At 39.4% G+C, this 19117-nt stretch overlaps 1 protein-coding gene across 1 annotated transcript; it reads left to right on the top strand.

The window, feature by feature from the left end:
• Positions 1 to 4074: 4074 nt before the first annotated feature.
• Positions 4075 to 8760, top strand: LOC100019462 (tetratricopeptide repeat protein 30B). The gene has a single exon (XM_007494428.3). It carries the CDS (start codon positions 5840 to 5842, stop codon positions 7835 to 7837), a length of 1998 nt encoding a protein of 665 aa, XP_007494490.1. The 5' UTR covers positions 4075 to 5839; the 3' UTR covers positions 7838 to 8760.
• Positions 8761 to 19117: the final 10357 nt, after the last annotated feature.

Raw genomic sequence — 19117 nt, 5'->3', positions numbered from 1 at the left:
ATCAAGGCAACCTGCTTCCGGCTTCCTCGGCCTGAGCTCCTGCAACTCACCCGACCCTTTTGTGCTTAGGCTTCCCGAGTTTCAAGTCGAGATAGCAATATTTATCGCCTACCTAACTCACAGAGGTCTTATGAGGATTAATGAGGCAATATGGGCGAAGCAGGCCGAACTCTTTGGAGGAAAATGCTACATAAATAAAGGGTCTTGGGGTGGCTTCATTTATTTTTTGTTTGGGTTTTTCTAAATGGTGCTGTCCACACCATTATGTTCTCCCTTGCTTATAAACTGAGAGGCAATTATGCTCAGCCCAAGAAAGCAATTCTGATACAGCAGTGGGACCCAATAATAAACCTGCAAATAGTAGCAGCTTGATCAAAAGCAAGATCTATCTAGGAAAGAGGGAAGAAGGGAAACATATTACTAATTAAAATATTAATAAAACTGTAATCATGAGCCAAAGGAGGCTAAGTTCATAATGAGGTTAAGTTTCTCTCCATGTGAGCATTAACTGGGTTTCTGAGATCTGACTCTCTCATACAAATTGGTTTCAATCTTTTGGGAAAATCATTTTGGGCTCATTTTTTAAAAAGGCAGAATAATTGCTCCTACAAGTTAATATCAACTACTATTATCCAGAGAATAGTAGCTTGTTCTTTCTTTTCCCATTTTACATGCTTTTTTTTTCTGGATCTAGAATTCCCATCACTTCCAAAGAAAGTACAGAAGGTTAAAAAAATAAGCAACTTGGAGTTCAAAAGAGAATAAGAAACTGGCCTCCAAATACTCTAAAATCTAAAGAAAAGGTACTTGCTAGCTCGGGTCATGATTTAAAACAGAAATTTGTCAGAAGATGCCTTTCTATAGAACAACAATGGTGTTAAAATGAGTATGGAATTCAGAAAGTAAATAATGTTATATTTAGCTAAATTAGTGTTTGCAATTTATATCCAGTCTGCCCAAGGAAATAATCCCTTCTAATTAGTTTCCAAAGATAATGCCAAGAAGTCACCTGGGATTTGACTATCTCATTTTTTGCCAGGCAGATATGTCAACATAAGAATCAACCTTAGTGCTCTTAAGTAGTCGTCATATGACTTCCACATCTATTTTTTAAAGAAATTCATGTATGCAATTCTAGTAGGCTAGGACTCTTTCCATATCTATAACCTCCTTCTTTCATGCAACCAGCATTCATGTTGGACATGAGTCAAAATTCTTTTTCTAAAAGCAAAATTCTTTAGGCGAGAATCATTTTGTCATATCCACCAACTATTTTACTTTTGCTGCAGACATTAATGCAGATTTACTTTTTGATAAATGTTCCAGCATGATCAAGATTCTATTGGAAACAAAATGGCCCTTTATGACATTTTATCATATTCCACCTCATTTATTGCTTAACAGAATTTCTATCATTAATTAAAGAGCCTTCTTTCCCAAAAAAACAATCTATTCCCCAACTGCCTATCAGAGCCTGAATAAAAGTTGGTCTATCATAGCAGCATTGATGGTCATGCCAATTTCACAGTGTGATTTGTGCACTCATTTCATTTTGAAAATGACCCTGCCCTCCATCTGTCTATGCCGAATGTCCTGGTTTTTTCAAGCCAGGTCTCTGGAGCAGCATCAGAGGAAATAAGGAGGAAGGTACAGCACAGCCTCCCTCCTATCCCCTTCAGCTGCTGCAATTAGAGAAATGCCCTGTCACAAAGACAAGGATGTGAAATGATGGGACTAAACAGGCTGTGAGAACAGCAAAGGCTCATTTTGCCTTTTTAACATAAACAGGAAGCCATTTGGAAGCAAAGTACTTCCAGGAGATGAAAACAACAAAACAACTCAGCCCACCTGGGAGAAAGACTAGAGAGAGCCACAACAGTCATTTTCTCCATTTCCAGGCCCTGTTGTTATGCCCTGATTTAATGGCAATGTACCCAAAGTAATTATGTTTGAAGTTAACTGCTTGATAAATAAATGGGTGGCCAGAATTGTGAAGGGACTGGAACAGTGGAAGAAACAGGGGACAATTAGCCTGGAGAAGAAAACACTGAGGGGGGATATGATAGCTGTCTTGAAATATTTGAGGGACTGTCATCTGAAAAAGATTGCATTTATTTTGTGTAGCTCCAGAGGGCAGTACTAATGCTAATAGAAAGCACATTTTGGTTCATCTTAAGAAAGAACAATGTAAAAATAGACTGTTGTTTAAAGCAATGAGTTTCCTAGAGCTAGAAGGGTTAAAGTAGAGGTTGAAAGACCACCCCTCTCTCAAAAATGTAGAGGGAACTGAAAGATTCATAGATTGGATTAAATTACAACTGTGTATTTAAGGTTCTTGACCTTTTTTGTGCCACAGACCCTTTTGGCAGTCAGGTGAAGCTTATGGACCCCTTCTCAGCATAATGTTTTTAAATGCACAGGATAAAACAAACAGGAATATAAAAGACATTCTTTTGAAATATAAAAAAAGGGGGCAGGGCAATTGCTGGATGGACAGTGGATAGCGATAGAGCCCCAAGTCTGGATTTGAGAGGTTCTATGTTAAAAATCTGGCCTCAGACACTTCCTGGATGTGTGACCCTGATCAAGTCACCTAACCTCATTTGCCTAGCCCTTGCCTTTTGGTTTTCAAGTCAGAACATGAAGGTCTTTTTTTTTTAAAGAAATATTAGCTTTTTAAAAATTCATTGACCCTATATTAAGAAACCCTGCTAACATCTCAAATGAAAATCTCAAGATTCTGTAAATGAGTTTTGTTTAATTAATACTTCCACCCGTCACCCAAAGATATATCCTGAGTTGCAATGAAGAAAATGAAGTCTTTCCATTTTCACTCTCCCCCCATCAAGAAAACATTGCATAGATTTGATCTGTCCATGTAATTTTCAGAGTAAGAACTCTGAAGGGGTTGTGGCTTCAAGTAGATTAGGAATACATTTGCAGCCAAATCTGACCATAATATTGTGCTTATTCCAGCTGAAAAAGACCACTGAAAGTCCACAATTCTACTTACTATTAGTGATTAGTTTGTGTGATTATTTTGTTCCTTTCTTGAAAGCTGTGAAATAGATTTTTTGACTTATCCTACTCACAAGCTCACATCTCTAATATCTTCCTAGGCATGAAGAGAGAAAAATGAATTCATTAAGTTGATGACTTAATGACTTCATATATCATACTGAGATACAGCATAGTGTGTATATTTATATATATAAACATATATAATTTTTTTAAAAACTAACGCACTGGACGAGGAATCAGAAGACCTAAGTTTGAATCCTGGCTGTCCCACAGGTTTTGGGCTACTCATTTAACCAGACTCTCCTCTGGCATCCTCATTTGAAAATGTGCTACTGTGAGGATCAAATGAAATAACAATTAGGAAACAACTTTGAAAATTGCAAAATATCATATGAATGAGGTGTTATTTATTATTAGAGTAGCTTAATAGTTTTTTTTTTCTTGTTCCATTAGGTGACATGTCTATTGAAAAGTTATGCCTCCATCAAAATATTACAGTAAATGGGTGGGTCCTAAGTCTATGAGAAAACATTAGGGAAGAGCTAAATTTCAACCCACCATTAACTCCCTAACCACATTCTGCAAGCCGTAATTCAATGCTCAACTATAATTGCAAAGGTTTGGCATAAGGAATGTACATAGCAATTTCCCTAAAATTCCAAGTCCTAGCAGATTCAGGGATTAGGGCAATTTGTCAGCAGTACTCTCCTACTGAAATATCTTTTAGGTCTTGAAAGTTGCTTGATTTACCCTTCCATTTCACTGAGGTAAACATATTCCATTGTCATCTTTTACCCAGTCATGTTTTCAGTCCCAAAAAAGTTTCATTTCCCAAAAGATAATTGTCATTGAGTCCATCTAAACAATGGCTGAGTCCACTATTTTATTGTAGTTATTTCACTGTCTTCAAATAACATTTTTAAGCTCCTTCTTGTTCATGGCATTGTAATGGGCATTATGCAAAAGATGTTATATAGGCTCCCTAATGAATTTACAATCTAAATCAGCTATTTTAGTGTATTTGATAAAAGAATAAGACAATCAAGAATTAGTTTCCAAGACATACTGACAATTTAGTTTTATTTATAAGCCTGAACAAGATTCATTTTGATCAGGAACAAGAGTTTTGTTTTGTTTAATTGAAACAATGATCCATGGCACTGTTTATTTCTTCAGGCTACTGATGATCAAAAGGTCCTCATTAAGACACTAGTATCTGAAAATAGGTGACATTCTTAAATTTTTAGGTTGAAAAGTGACTTAAGAAGCCATCTAGTTGAACTCCCTCACTTTCTATGGAAGAAATTGAGGCACAGAAAGATTAAGTGACTTGCTCAGGGTCAGAGAGGCAGTAATAAAAGGAAAATCCAGAATTCAAACTCTGGGCCTCTGACTCCAAATCAAACACTATTTCTACTATACCATTCTGTCCAACAAAGGAAAAGGAGTAGATTTTAATTCTACTCTTTTAATTCTGCATTTATTTCTGAAGGGCAAAAACACAATCCCCTTGACTTGGTATTTTATAATAGAGAACACAGGCAATTTGGTTCCTGGAAGTCTGAAAACCAGCATTCCTTCTATGCAGAGGATGTACCAGATAAAAAGAAAGCACTGCAAAGAACCTCATCATTTCTACATTTTATAGTCTCAATAAAACCTGGAACAATATTACACCTTAGAGGCAGAAACCAGGTTCTTTTTTTTTTCCTTTATGTCCTTCTAATGGACCAGGTTTAAGGCCTCACAACCAAAAAAGCATGGGATAGTAGAAAGAGCATTGGATTCTAAATGTAAAAACTAGCCCCATTTGGGGCGGGTCACATAGCTTCTAATGATTCATTTGTAAAATGAGGGAGTCAGTGTGAATTATTTCTACCGGCTCTTTTGACACACAATCCTATGATTTCTATATCAGCATCTTAATGCTCCCTTCACACACTGGTAATTTAAAATCAAGAGGTGCCATCAGATGTTACCCACACCCAATACCCAAATTTGGTAGATGGAATTGAGAGTAAACTTCACCACCGCCACCACCAATCTTGAAAAATAAAGGCTTCCTCTTGCCAAAATGACCACTCTTAGAGATGGTCCACACTAGCCCATCTTGAGAGACAGTCCAGAGATGTAGCTAAGCTTGATGGGGGCAGCATTATAGAGGCAAGCGCCCTGAATTTGAATCCCTGCTCTGCCACTTACTTGCTATGTTTTCCCTAGCCTTTGTAAAATCAGAGTTTATTTGTTCTTTAGTTCAAAATTTGTAGCCTCGATTTTTTTTTCCAGTAGATAGATAATATCAATCCTGCCTTTCCTTAACCCCTTTTAAAAAAAAAATCTCCTCCTTAAGCAAGCTGCGCATACGAAATTTGAATACGATGCCCAGGGTTCCAGTAGAACAGAGGATAGCAGAAAATAGACAGAAGAGCCAGCTTCCTCAATATAGACGGAAAGATCTCGAAGACTACATCTCCCGACAGTGACAAAATGCCCCACAGAGACTACATCTCCCAGAATGCAGCACGACTGACGTAGGACTCATCTTCCCAGGAGTCCGTGCGCCTGGTTAAAGTGATGCCTGCTAGGGAGCCAGACCAGATCCTAGTCTCCGCACATCCTCTTAACTGTTCGGAATCTCGTGAAGCGAGCAAAATAGCCAAAGACAGATCCTCCGAGATTCCGATTCCAAACCGTTTCTGCTTACGTCAAAGAAATTTTCCACTTCCGAGTCCGGAAGGAAGATCTTTCTGTTTTGATTTCCGGTTCCCGGTTACAGTGGTTGCCGTGGAGACGGCAACGCGGAGCAATCCTGGGGGCGATGGCGGGCCTAACCGGGGCCCAGATCCCGGACGGAGAGTTCACGGCGGCCGTATACCGCCTTATCCGGGACGCCCGCTACGCCGAGGCGGTACAGCTTCTGGGCGGAGAGCTGCAGCGGAGCCCGAGGTGCCGGGCTGGTCTCTCCCTGCTAGGCTACTGCTACTACCGCCTGCAGGAGTTCGCGCTGGCGGCCGAATGCTATGAGCAGCTGGGGCAGCTGCACCCCGAGCTGGAGCAGTACCGCCTCTACCAGGCGCAAGCCCTCTACAAGGCCTGCCTCTATCCCGAGGCCACGCGAGTGGCCTTCCTGCTCCTCGACAATCCTGCCTACCACGGCCGAGTTCTCCGCCTCCAGGCCGCAATCAAGTACAGTGAAGGTGACCTACCTGGGGCCCAGAGCTTGGTGGAGCAGCTGCTAAGTGGGGAAGGAGGCGATGAGACCGGAGGGGAAAGCGAGCCCGATGGCCAGGTCAACTTAGGCTGCCTGTTGTACAAGGAGGGCCAGTACGATGCTGCCTGCGCCAAGTTCGGTGCTGCACTGCAGGCATCAGGCTATCGTCCAGACCTTTCCTACAATCTGGCCCTGGCCTATTACAGCAGCCGACATTATGCTCCGGCCCTGAAACACATTGCGGACATCATAGAACGAGGCATTCGCCAGCATCCAGAGTTGGGTGTAGGGATGACCACTGAAGGCATCGATGTGAGGAGTGTTGGCAACACCCTGGTGCTCCACCAAACCGCCCTAGTGGAGGCCTTCAACCTCAAGGCAGCCATAGAGTACCAGCTGAGGAACCATGAGGCTGCTCAGGAAGCCCTCACTGACATGCCTCCCCGAGCTGAGGAGGAGTTAGACCCTGTCACCCTGCACAACCAGGCCCTGATGAACATGGATGCCAAACCCACAGAAGGATTTGAAAAACTACAGTTTTTGCTTCAGCAGAACCCTTTCCCCCCAGAGACTTTTGGTAACCTGTTGCTTCTCTATTGCAAGTACGAATATTTTGACTTGGCTGCAGATGTTCTGGCAGAAAATGCTCACCTGACATACAAATTTCTCTCACCTTATCTCTATGACTTCTTGGATGCCATGATTACCTGCCAGACAGCCCCTGAAGAAGCTTTCCTTAAGCTAGATGAACTAGCAGGGATGCTGACTGAGCAGCTGAGGAAACTTACTAAGCAAGTACAAGAAGCAAGGCACAATAGAGATGATGAAGCTGTTAAGAAGGCAGTGAATGAGTATGATGAAACTTTAGAAAAATATATACCAGTGTTAATGGCTCAGGCTAAAATCTACTGGAACCTTGAGAATTATCCAATGGTGGAAAAAATCTTTCGCAAATCTGTGGAGTTTTGTAATGACCACGATGTGTGGAAACTGAATGTTGCTCACGTTCTGTTCATGCAGGAAAATAAATATAAAGAAGCAATTGGTTTTTATGAGCCCATAGTAAAGAAGCACTATGATAACATATTGAATGTGAGTGCCATTGTATTGGCTAATTTGTGTGTCTCATATATTATGACAAGTCAAAATGAAGAAGCAGAGGAGTTGATGAGGAAAATTGAAAAGGAGGAAGAGCAGTTATCTTATGATGATCCAGATAAGAAAATCTACCACCTCTGCATAGTAAACTTGGTGATAGGAACTCTGTATTGTGCCAAAGGAAATTATGACTTTGGTATTTCCAGAGTTATCAAAAGCTTGGAACCCTATAATAAGAAACTTGGAACTGACACCTGGTATTATGCCAAAAGATGCTTCCTTTCTCTCCTAGAAAACATGTCTAAACACATGATCATGCTGCGTGATAGTGTCATTCAAGAGTGTGTACAGTTTCTAGAACACTGTGAACTTTATGGTAGAAACATACCAGCAGTCATCGAACAACCACTAGAAGAAGAAAGAATGCACATTGGGAAGAATACAGTTACATATGAATCCAGACAACTGAGAGCATTGATCTATGAGATTATAGGATGGAATATGTAATTACTACTTTGGACTATTACTTCTCCCTTCATGCCTGGCACTCAAATGAGTATAGCATTTTTATCTTGTATCTGACATTTGTATTTTGTATACTTTTTAGAATGTAATAAAAATAAATGGAAAAATATTTTTGAAAAGTCACACAAAATAAAAACAAAAAAGCAAAATCAAGCAGCCTAGGAGCTTATAGAAAAAGATTATGAATTGATATAGCAAGTTACTTTTAGTGTCAGTCACAATACCCATCCTTTTGTTAACAGTGGGATTTTATTCTTTTGACATTCCACTTCAACAAAAGGCCAAGCAAGTCTAGAGCAGAATAGGCAAGGTACACTTAGAGCTGCCTAGAATATAATACCCTAAGGGGGTACAATGAAGCACACATTTAAATATTTTTTATAAATATGTTTTATGCCAGAATACTCCATTTTAGATGGCATATAGGTACTAGTGTTGAGATAAATCAAGTTATATGTGTTATGGGCACAAAGTTCCAAGTGGGCAGTAACAATATATGGTACAATTTTATAGGCTTTGTATAGAGTATACAAATGTATTTTCTGTGGTCTTTTCCATATTGATTATAGTATGCCAGAATTAGGTACTAGTCACATTCTTATGAACCATTTACATAGCCAGTTGTAATAATAATAATTTATAACATATCTACTGCATAGATCTTAGAAGGTAGTAATTTGTAAAGCCTTTATCTTGAAGGTTTAGACTACAAACATAATACAAACTTTGGTTTATCACAAAATGATGGGCTTAGGGTAATGGTAAGAAAGGGAAAATTTTAATGCCAGTTGTGGAGGAAGGTAATACAATTCCTCAATTTATTTCTTCCTATTAGCAAAATTGTAAAAGTTTTGTTGATAAAGTTTTGTTGCCAGCAATTTTCATAAAAGATGTATATAGTTGTATTTTGTTTGTGTGTGTGTGTGTTTTAACAATGGTAAATGAAAAGCTTAGAATTCAACAGTTCATAATCCCTATCCTGTCTTAAAACTTAAGCCTAGTTGAAGTTAGGTTTTGTTCATTCCTATGGAAATGCCTTCCAATATTATACTATAAAGAAGTATAATATGAAAAAGACTAGTTTTAGCAATGTGAGTCTTCACTAAAGAAAGTCACAATTCCTCCATGCCTTAGGCCTTCACCAATGCTTAGGCCAAAATAATTCATATTTGGTGGCCTTTTCAAATTCAAGCATGCTGGTTAGTGAAAGGCAAATAAACAGTCCATCCCCAGCCCACATTCAAACTCTTTTCAACTTCTTAAACCTGAACAAATTTTACTAGAATAGAACTGCTGGAATAGTCATTGCAAACCCAGAGTTACCCCCATGCTGCAATGAGACAATGATATTGAAGAATATGCCTTATGCCTGCCCCGTCTCCTCCCCAAACTTCTCTTTCACTTACAAAACTGATGGGAGCATTGTTCTGTCGTTTTGTAGTCGTGTCCAACACTTGGTGACCCCATTGGAAGTTTTATTGACAAAGATACTAGTAAGATTTACCATTTCCTTCTGCTCGTTTTACAGATGAGGAATGGAAGGGTACTGCCATAAATTGGGGGTAAGGGTGTGAAAGAATATTGCCAACCACTAAAAAGAGTTCTAACAATATATAATTTAGTTGATCTCCAAGGTGGTTTTTACCTTGCTACCTTAAAACACACCCAAGCCAGTTTGCTGAAATTCTGTGTGTGGAGAGAATTACAGTAGGCTCCTTTTCCCATTTCCGGTCAGAGACTTTGTCAACCACCAACTTTTCCTGGAATTTTATTGTCAGTGTAAAACCTTTCCCAAAATAATCCTAATTGTCATGGATGTGCTATCTTTGTCATCCACTGGTGCCTACCTCACCTCATCTATTACAGAAAAATTCACCAATTAGGTTTGGTGTCTGTACTCCTGGAATATATATCAAGTCTTAATTAGGTTAATTTAAAAAACCTTATTGAGGAAACCAAGTAGAAAATTTCAAACTAAGGGCTATTTTAGCCTATATTTTCACAGTTACTAAAGAATACAAAAATTGTGGTGGTTTTGGACAAAAGAAATTAAGTTTGAACCCCGTTCTCTTATTTTAACTACCTTCTATGTAACATTTATGGCATACAGAATTAATAAAGAAGTGTAGAAGGTATAGATGTAGAAGACAAGGTCCTTGCTCTCAAGTTTATATTTCTGATTGGAAGGAAACATACATGAAACTATTTCAGAATGAACACAGTCTATCAAAGAATAAAAAATAACAAGCTGAGAGGAAAAAGAATAAAGGAGGAATCAGAATCACCTTGATACAAATTATGAAAATTAGAGTTGGGACTATAGAGAACAATAACATTTGCAATGGCACTTTTCATTTTTTCAAACGAACTTCATAAAACACTTTTCATTTGATCCTTATAAAGGCAGCTAGACATAATCTGGTAGGAATCAGAAGAGACTGGATTCAAGCCATGCCTTTGACAGAGGCTGTGTGATCCTGAATAAATCCCTAAATCTCTCAGTGCCCCTAGGCCACACTCTAAAAGATAAGAAAGTTCACAGTCTACACGTAAATTTTCTTGGCAAATTCTCTACATATAAAATCATAGGTCCAGACCACTCCGAAACACACACACAAATAGTCCTATGAGATAGGTAGTGCAAGTACTTTCTGCATTTGCTGGATGAGGAAGCTGGGAAAATGAGTCACAAAGAAGCTAACTAACTTGCCCAAGATCACACAATAAGTAGCATAGCTGGGTCTCCAACCCAAGGCTTGAAATTTCAAGTTCTGGGTTCTCTCTACTACCTACTGATTCCTTTAATAAATTACACGTTTATGCAAGAACAGCCATAAGGCTGACCTAGGAAGGTTTCAGGCATCATGACCCATGAAGGGAATCTGAGCCTTCATCTCCTGTGGACCGGTTTCATTCCTAGGGTCTCTAAAGAGAAGGGTTTTACTTTTTCTGAAACTCTCTAGCTTTTAATGCCCCCAATTTGGAGCCCTGAGGAAAATAACTTAAAATTTACATATGGTTCTAGGTTCCAGGCTTTACAGAAGGCAATAGAAAGGTACTCAATGTGTAATGTTGACCCAGTTTAGGAGAGTTATTTATATCATCCATATAAATGAATGGCTTAACATGCAAAATATCTGAAAGTGTGCATTAACAAGGATACCAAACATGAAAGAATAACTCACCACTCCCAGTATACTCTACCAAAAAGTTGTCACTTAAGACTGCTGAACTACCAATTTGCATTCACCTTGGCTTTGCACCATCCAAACAATGCCCTCCAAGTCCTTGTGCTCTGGTAAACATGGTTCCCATCAGTGAACATCCTCTCCAAAAAGGATGTAGTTTCAGAGAGACCTTGCTCCTGTCAGTAAGATGTTTAGTAATTCCCATGGTAAACAGTTGTAATTTTTCAGTCCTGTCTGACTCTCCATGACTCCTTTTGGGATTTTCTTGGAAAAGATATTAGAATTGTTTGTGATTTCCTTCTCCAGCTCATTTTACAAATAAGGAAACTGAGGCAAACAAGGTTAAATGACTTTCTCAGAGTCTCACAGTTAATAAGTGTCTGAAGCCAGATTTGAACACAGGAAAAGGAGGCTTCTTTCCAATTCACCATGCTGTCTAGGGGTCATTCTTAACCATTCCCAAAATATTCATCTGACTGCTTTGGGGTCACCTACACTTTGGCTCAAAAAACCATGAAACAAGAGAAAGATGGATTTGAGGCTTATCAGTATCAGGCTTGTCTAGTTTAGCACTTAAGTTCTTGGTGCCAAGTGTAAGCAGTTTTATGTCTGATGGAGACAGAGGAGCTACTCCTCCCCTCCACAGCTCCCACCCCTGACTCCCAATCTCTGACTCCAACAAGAGAAGTCCAAGAGAGAGCCTCACAGATTCCGGACACCCTGAGAAGATGGGAGGGAAGGCCAAGGACAAAGCAACTTCTTTACGGTTGTCTTAGCTCTTCCTGGTCCACTACTCAATACTCTTTGATACAACACCTCTAATGATTCAGGAAGGTAGGGAAGGAAGCCACAGAGGCTTGTACGCACAAGGCCAAAGTGTACCCACTGATGAGATCACTTCCAACACATTAAACACACACTTTCCCCTGTAATTTACTCTTTAAAAAGTCACATCTTTAAGATGAGAACATTTTTTCCCCTTGTGACGTAATGCCTTCCTTATAGTAAGTCTCAATAAATTTCTGTTGAATGAACAAATTTGTCTTTGTTGTAGGTTTGGACTAAATGGCTTCATCTCATCCAAAGTGTTGTCTAGTTTTATTTTTTTATTTTAAAATGAATACCTTGTCATTTCTCTTAAGTTACAATTCTGGTTTTCTAGAATTGAATGGATCTTTTATGAATAATGTCTGAAAGACTTTCTAATATTTAGAAGAGAAGCCAAATAAAGAAGAAATGCCCTTCCTTTTTTGTCAGCATTCACTTCTATACAGTCACAGAGCTGATACCCACATCTTCAGTGCCTATATGAGTTCATATTCAACATCATTAGTTATTATCCAATTTTAGCTGATTGAACATTAACTGAAATTTATGAACTCCAAGAAAGCCAGAGCTTCTGCTTCTTTGAACTTTAAGTCACCATGGCCGGCTTATGAGACTAACAATGTCCAGCCTTTTCAGACTTGTGACTGTGGCCAGAATTGTCAAAAAGCTATTCCCTTTAGCCTATCCACTACGCAGTCATGGAAAAAGGGGGGAGCTTTGGGTTTTAATCTTTCAAGAAAGGCTACACCTTCCCACAGTTCTGGGCTTTATTGACAAGCTATTATTGTGTGCAATTTTTTTCCAATTACTCTTGAAATAATTATAGCTTGTCCTGCCCCTGAGGTGAAGGCCTCCAGCTGCCACTCTGCCAGAAATCTGAAAATGGGAGAGCAGGTGAAGTCAGGATGGAACAGAGGTTTAGCTACATGATTTACCTCCAATCGTACCTTGAATCCCCTTGATGTCCAAATCTCAGTAGTTAATCAAATGTTTGCTGCCATTAACAGCAGAGGAGAAGTAATGGATGCCAGAGCTACCTCTGCAGCTCTGCCAACAAACCTAATCTTGGGTCTTGCATCATTTTTTATTTAATGCAAAGGAGGAGAGGTCATTTAAGACTTTCCAAAAGGACAAAGCCACACACCAAAAAGCTGTCTCTCTAAGAGAGAAAGGAACGCCTTCATTTTTAAAGGCTTCTCTGGGAGTGAGCTTTATTCTGCCTTCAAAGGTTCCCTTTCTTTTTTTTAAAAACTAAAATGGTCTGTGTGTTTTGCCACAGAATGTGCTAAAAGATAAGAAATGAAAGATCTATCTTCCCTGCTGCACCTTTTTTCTTTCCCATTTTTTTTATCTTCCTTGCTCTGTCTTCATTCAATTATACAGTCACTGCTTCCTGATTGCTGGCAGCCAAGCCTTGAAACCAGGCACAGGAGACCCATAGCAGCCTTTTACCAGTAGCACTTTGATAGGAAAGGTGAGTCTAGCAACCACTGGAAACATAACAAATATTGAGATGAATGAAATTTAACTGACTTGAATTGGGTATTCATTTGCTAAACAAGCTTACAAGAATTTTTTAATGAAGAATAATGAAGAATGACTCAAGGGCAACTGGGTGGTTCAGTGGATAGAGAGTCAGGCCTGGAGACAGGAAGTCCTGGGTTCAAATATGACCTTGGACACTTCCTAGCTGTGTGACCCTGGGCAAGTCACTTCACCCCAGTTTCCTAGCCCTTACCTCGCTTCTGCCTTGGAACTCATACTTAGTATTGTTTCTAAGATGGAGAATAAGGATTTTAAAGGAAAAAAGAATGACACAATTTGGAAATGTCAGAGGAACTATTCAGAAAGCAGCTAACTCCTCAAATAAATTGGTTCATGGGATCTTATAATTATTATAACTATATTTAATTATATGTCATAATTATATAGATTATATGTGTAGATATAATTATAATTATTTTTAAACCCTTACCTTCCATCTTGGTATCAATACTTTATATATGTACATATAATTATAATTATTTTTAAACCCTTACCTTCCATCTTGGAGTCAATACTGTGTATTGGCTCCAAGGCAGAAGAGTGGTAAGGGCTAGGCAATGGGGGTCAAGTGACTTGCCCAGGGTCACACAGCTAGGAAATGTTTGAGGCCAGATTTAAACCCAGGACCTCCCATCTCTATGCCTGGTTCTCAATCCACTGAGCTACCCAGCTGCCCTCTATAATTATAGTTATTGCATAGAAATTGACCTTTCTCCATTTATAGACATCTATAAGCTAATCACTTCCCTTCCTTCTCTTCTGCCTGGTACTCCCTTCCTCCTGCCCTGCTGGGAATCTTCTGTGTTTGCAGCCTTCAGGTTAGAAATGTTCAGCTTCCCAGCCGAGTTGTTGCTCCCTGCCCTTGATGTTAGAGGTTGGAAAGCAATCAGGTGCCCTGTTCCTACAAGACGACCTCTGAGCTATTCTGCATCTTGGCTGAAATGATCCTGGAGCTGCTCTAATGAATGCAAAGCTGGATCGAGAATTCTCAGTAAGAGCTCAGCGTTAACATGCACAGTGTCCTGGAAGCAACTTCATAGAAGACCATCATAAAGAGTATTGAACTTGGAGTCAGAGGACCTGAATTCAAATCCTACCCCTGCCAGGCCACTTTTGCTTCCTTGACCAAGTCACTAAATCTCTCAGGACCCAAGATTCCTCATCTGTAAAATAAGATTGTTGGACCAAATTGGCCCCTAAGGTCCCTTACAATTTTAGATCTGTGATCCTATGGATTACTCTCTGATATAACTCTAATGTTGTCCAAGTTACCCATTCCATCCTCCTACCATTTTTAAAGCCCTTACCTTCTTAGTATCAGTTCTAATACCTCCTCTCCAATGTCTAATAACATCTGGCTATATCTAATCGAATATCTAGTAATCGCGGCAAGGCTAGGCAATTGTGGTTAAGAGACTTCAGGGTCACACAGATTTTAACCCAGGTCCTCCCAACTCCAGCCCTGACCTTCTATCCACTGAGCTACCAAATTGTGTTTTTTGTGGTGTTGTTGTCCAGTTGTTTCAGTCATCTGATGCTTTGTGACCCTATTTGGAGTTTTCATGGCAAAGATACAGGGATGGTTTGCCATTCCTTCTCTAGCTCATTTTACAGATGAGGAAAGTGAAGCAAATAAGGTTGTGACTTGCCCAGGATCACACAACTAGTTAAGTATTTGAATCTAGATTTGAACTCAGGTCTTTCTGACTCCAGTTTTGACACTATCCATTGTGACACCTTGCTGCCCATTACCCATTCTATCCTAATGCATTACTACCTATAGAACCTTAAACAAGTTACTTAACCAAGCTGAACTCTAGATTCCTCTAGATATAAATTGATGATAATAATACTGTACTACTTGAGTCTATTACCAACCTATATCCGAACCACACTACATAATGTTAGAGCTAGTTCTTAATAAAACTGGTAGGTGAAGTTATTGCTTGTCACATCTCTGCCTTGAATCAGTTGCCTTCCTCCCAAACACTTCCTCTAGAACATTCCTACCCCCATTAGATTCCAAATCTGTATTTTTCCCCCATAGGTTCTTGTTCATCTAATTGGTCTACTAACTCCTTAAGGAATTGATAATGGCATATATCTTACCCCCTCACCCAAAACCCAAGGAATTGGGTTATTTTAGGAGAATAAGAGATGGTGGCGTTGATATAGAACCATAAAATAAAGGCTCTAGAACTGGAAGAGATGTTTGGTGTCATCTAAAGCGGAGGTTCATAATTGTTTCTCTGTCCTGGACTCCTTAACAGTCTTTTAAAACATATGGACCCCATCTCAGAATGATGTTTTTGAATGTATAAAGAAATGCAAATGAAGCATTTATAACCAATTATAAATATCTCATTGAATTTTCAATTTTTTTATTTTTTCAATTTCTTTTATTTTTTACAATTACATGTAGAAACAATTTTTGACAGTTGTTTTCTGACATTTTGCAATTCTGATTCTCTCCATCCCCCCTCCCCAAGGTGAAAAATGATTTAGGCGGTATCAGTGTTTTTATGTAAAATGTATTTCCATATTCCCCATGCTGTGTGAAAGATGGCATGCTCTGATCTGTAATCAGATTCTAATAGTTTCCTCTTTGGCTATGGATAGCAGTTTTTAATCACGAATCCCTTGAGGTTATCTTGGAACTTTGTTTTGCTAAAAATATTTTAGTCCTTCACAGTTGATATTTCTGTTACTGTATACACTGTTCTCCAGGTTTGGCACACTTACCTTTGCATCAATTCATATAAGTCTTTCCAGGTTTTTCTGAACTCATTCCTTTCATCACTTCTTATGGTTCAATAGTATTCCATCACAACCATTTGCCCCAACTTGTTCAATCATTCCCCAATTGATGGACACCCGTTCAGTTTCTGATTTTTTTACTGCCACAAAAATTTCTGCTAAAAATATTTTTCTACAATGGATCCTTTCCCCCTATCTCTCTGATCTGATACAGTCCTAGTAGTTGTATTGCTTGGTCAAAGGGTATCCATAGTTTTATGGCCCTTGCTTATGCATCCAGATTGCTCTTTACAATGGTTGTATCAGTTCACAGTTCCACCAACAATGTATTGGTGTCCCAGTTTTCCCACATCCTCCCCCAATATTTATCATTTTCCTTTTTGGTCACCTCACCAATCTGATAAGGTGCAAGCTCAGAGTTGTCTTACTTAGCCTATCTCTAATAGTGATCAGGAGCATTTTTTCTTATACTATAGACAATTTTAATTTCTTCATTTGGGAACTTTTTGTTCATATCCTTTGATCATTTATCAATTGGAGAATGTTAAAATATTTTTAAAAATTTGACAAATCTAAGGTTAGGAATCCATGATCTAGACCAACCCTTTCATGTTATAGATGAGAACACTGAGGATCAGAGAAAGCATGTGACTTGCTCAAGGTCACACAGGTACTAGGAAGCAAAGCTAGAACTAAATGCAAGGGCATGCTGGTGCCAGATCTAACCGGAATGTACAAACAGATTGAAAATGTTCGTTTTGAGCATTTATGCCTCAGAAATCTGTGCTTGTTACAAAGCTCTATAAACACTGCTTGAGCTCAGCAGGAATGTAGTTGAAGAATCAGGGAATTACCTGATCCTCAGTTTGGAGGCTTAGTGGACTAATATTAATAATAATGGCAACAATAACTTTAAAAGGTTTGCAAAGCGCTTTTCTTGAATTATCTCATTTGAGCTTCACAGCACTCCTGAGTAAAAGCCAGGTTTTCTGACTCACAGAATCTCAGAATTTAAGAATCCGGGGAGACATCAGTGGTACATACACCAAAGGAATCCTTATTCTGACATACTGTACTAATAGTCATATGCTTGGAGACTCCAAGCAAGGAGACTCCATCAGTTCTCAAGGCTGACCTTTCCAGTTTGGAGAAGTCCTCCCTGGCCCGGGCGGTTCAGAGTACACGGCAGTGTGTCCTCTCTCCTCATTTTTCATCCACTGTCCCGATATCAGGTGCCTGCAGTAGGCTCGTTTTTTCCAGATATCTGGTTTTTATTACTTCCACTCCTTCTGACGATGGACTTGCCCCGACTGTAGTCAGGGATTCTAGTGAAGTTTATTTAGCAAGTTCTGTCATCACCTCACACCCCCACAGGGGGTCAGCACCTCAACACAAAATCAGACATTTCAGTCAGCTCGGGAGCCACTTCAAGAGAGAAAGCACGATCCAGCCCAGAGAAAGAATGAAGCTTCCGGGGGCCACCCAGCCTCTGTGGGATCCGCATCCGTGCGGCCAGATCTCAACCTGTCCAAGCAGACAGCAGCAGCAATTCGGAGAGAAAAAAGGAGCCTGGGGGAATCCTCAGAGGAAAAGAGATCAAGAGAACAATAGATGTGCTAGCTCAAGGCTAGGGGTGCCCACCTCGGCGGGTCCCCCAACAGACCCCTTGGAGGGAGCAGGGATGCATTGGGGGTACTGTGGTTACTCTAAGGGCTGACAGCAGCCATGTGGAATTTCTCACTGGGTCCAAGTGGATGAGTGAGAACAGCCTTGTGAAAAGGGAAGAAGATGAAAGTTGGGGCAAGTCAGCGTGCAGGAATGATAATGCAGGTTCCCCAGCAGAGAAGTGCTGGATTGTTTGGTATGACCACAAATGTAATACTACCAGTCTGACATCTAGGCTGAGCCCAGTTATAGGAAAGGCTATATGACATTTTTTGTCCTATTGATTTTCACTAGTTTTCAACTCATTTCTTGGCTTAGAAATATCTGGCTTAGTAATTTCTCTTTTCTAATCAGAATTATTTGATACTACCAGAGTAAGATACTCTTCTCTCCCCTGAGAGGAAAGGGTCCAAAGGGGGCTCCAAAATCATAGCCAAAGTTTTATTAGTTGCCTTTCTATTTCAAAAAGAAATATTTGCAATGTTTTATGAGACTCCAAGAAACCTGGCTTCCATAGACTACATCCTTGAGTCAAACACTTGAAATTTGCAAAACTGATACACTTTGATAGGACTGTGAATTTTGGTCCAATATTCTAGAAAGTACTTTGAAATGATTCTAAGAAGGTAACTAAAATGTCTGTCATTTTGACTCAGACATCCTACTGCAAGGCATATACTGATCCCCTAAGAGGTCAGTAATGAAAATAAAAGTCACATATAATTATAGCAACAATTTTTTTTTTGCAGTGATAAAGAACATTGAAACAAAGTCTGTGCTGATCAATTGGGAATAACTAACAAAGGTACATGAATGTAAGGAAACATTAATTACTATACTGTAAGAAACTATGAATACAATTAATCCAGAGAAGCCTGGAAAAACATATGAACTGATACAATGGGAAGTAAGCAGAACTAGGAAAATAATATAAACAGTGACTACAACAATGCAAATGGAGAAACAATAAAGCAATCAAAACTCAATGCTGTGAAATTACAAGCAAGTTTCTCTTCAAAGAACAAGATATGACAAAGTACCACCGTCCTTTCTTTACAGAGAAAGGAAAAGTGGAAATGGCAGTATTAGCAGTGGAAATAACCTCTGCCAAAGGCCTTCTCTTTCCCTCTGCATAGCTATAAATATTACCCAACCTGCCCCTGCATTGCAGAAAACTCCTCCTCCATGCAAAATAAATCTAGTTTACAATTAACTTTCATCTTAATCTGAAGGGGGAAAAGAATAGGAGTAAGGAAATTAGGGTCCATTTTTATGGTAT

This window comes from Monodelphis domestica, chromosome 4 (assembly GCF_027887165.1).
Source record: "Monodelphis domestica isolate mMonDom1 chromosome 4, mMonDom1.pri, whole genome shotgun sequence".
Classification (NCBI taxonomy): Eukaryota; Metazoa; Chordata; class Mammalia; order Didelphimorphia; family Didelphidae; genus Monodelphis; species Monodelphis domestica.
Note: the sequence above shows the minus strand (reverse complement) of the source record. Positions and strands in the feature narration are given on the sequence as shown.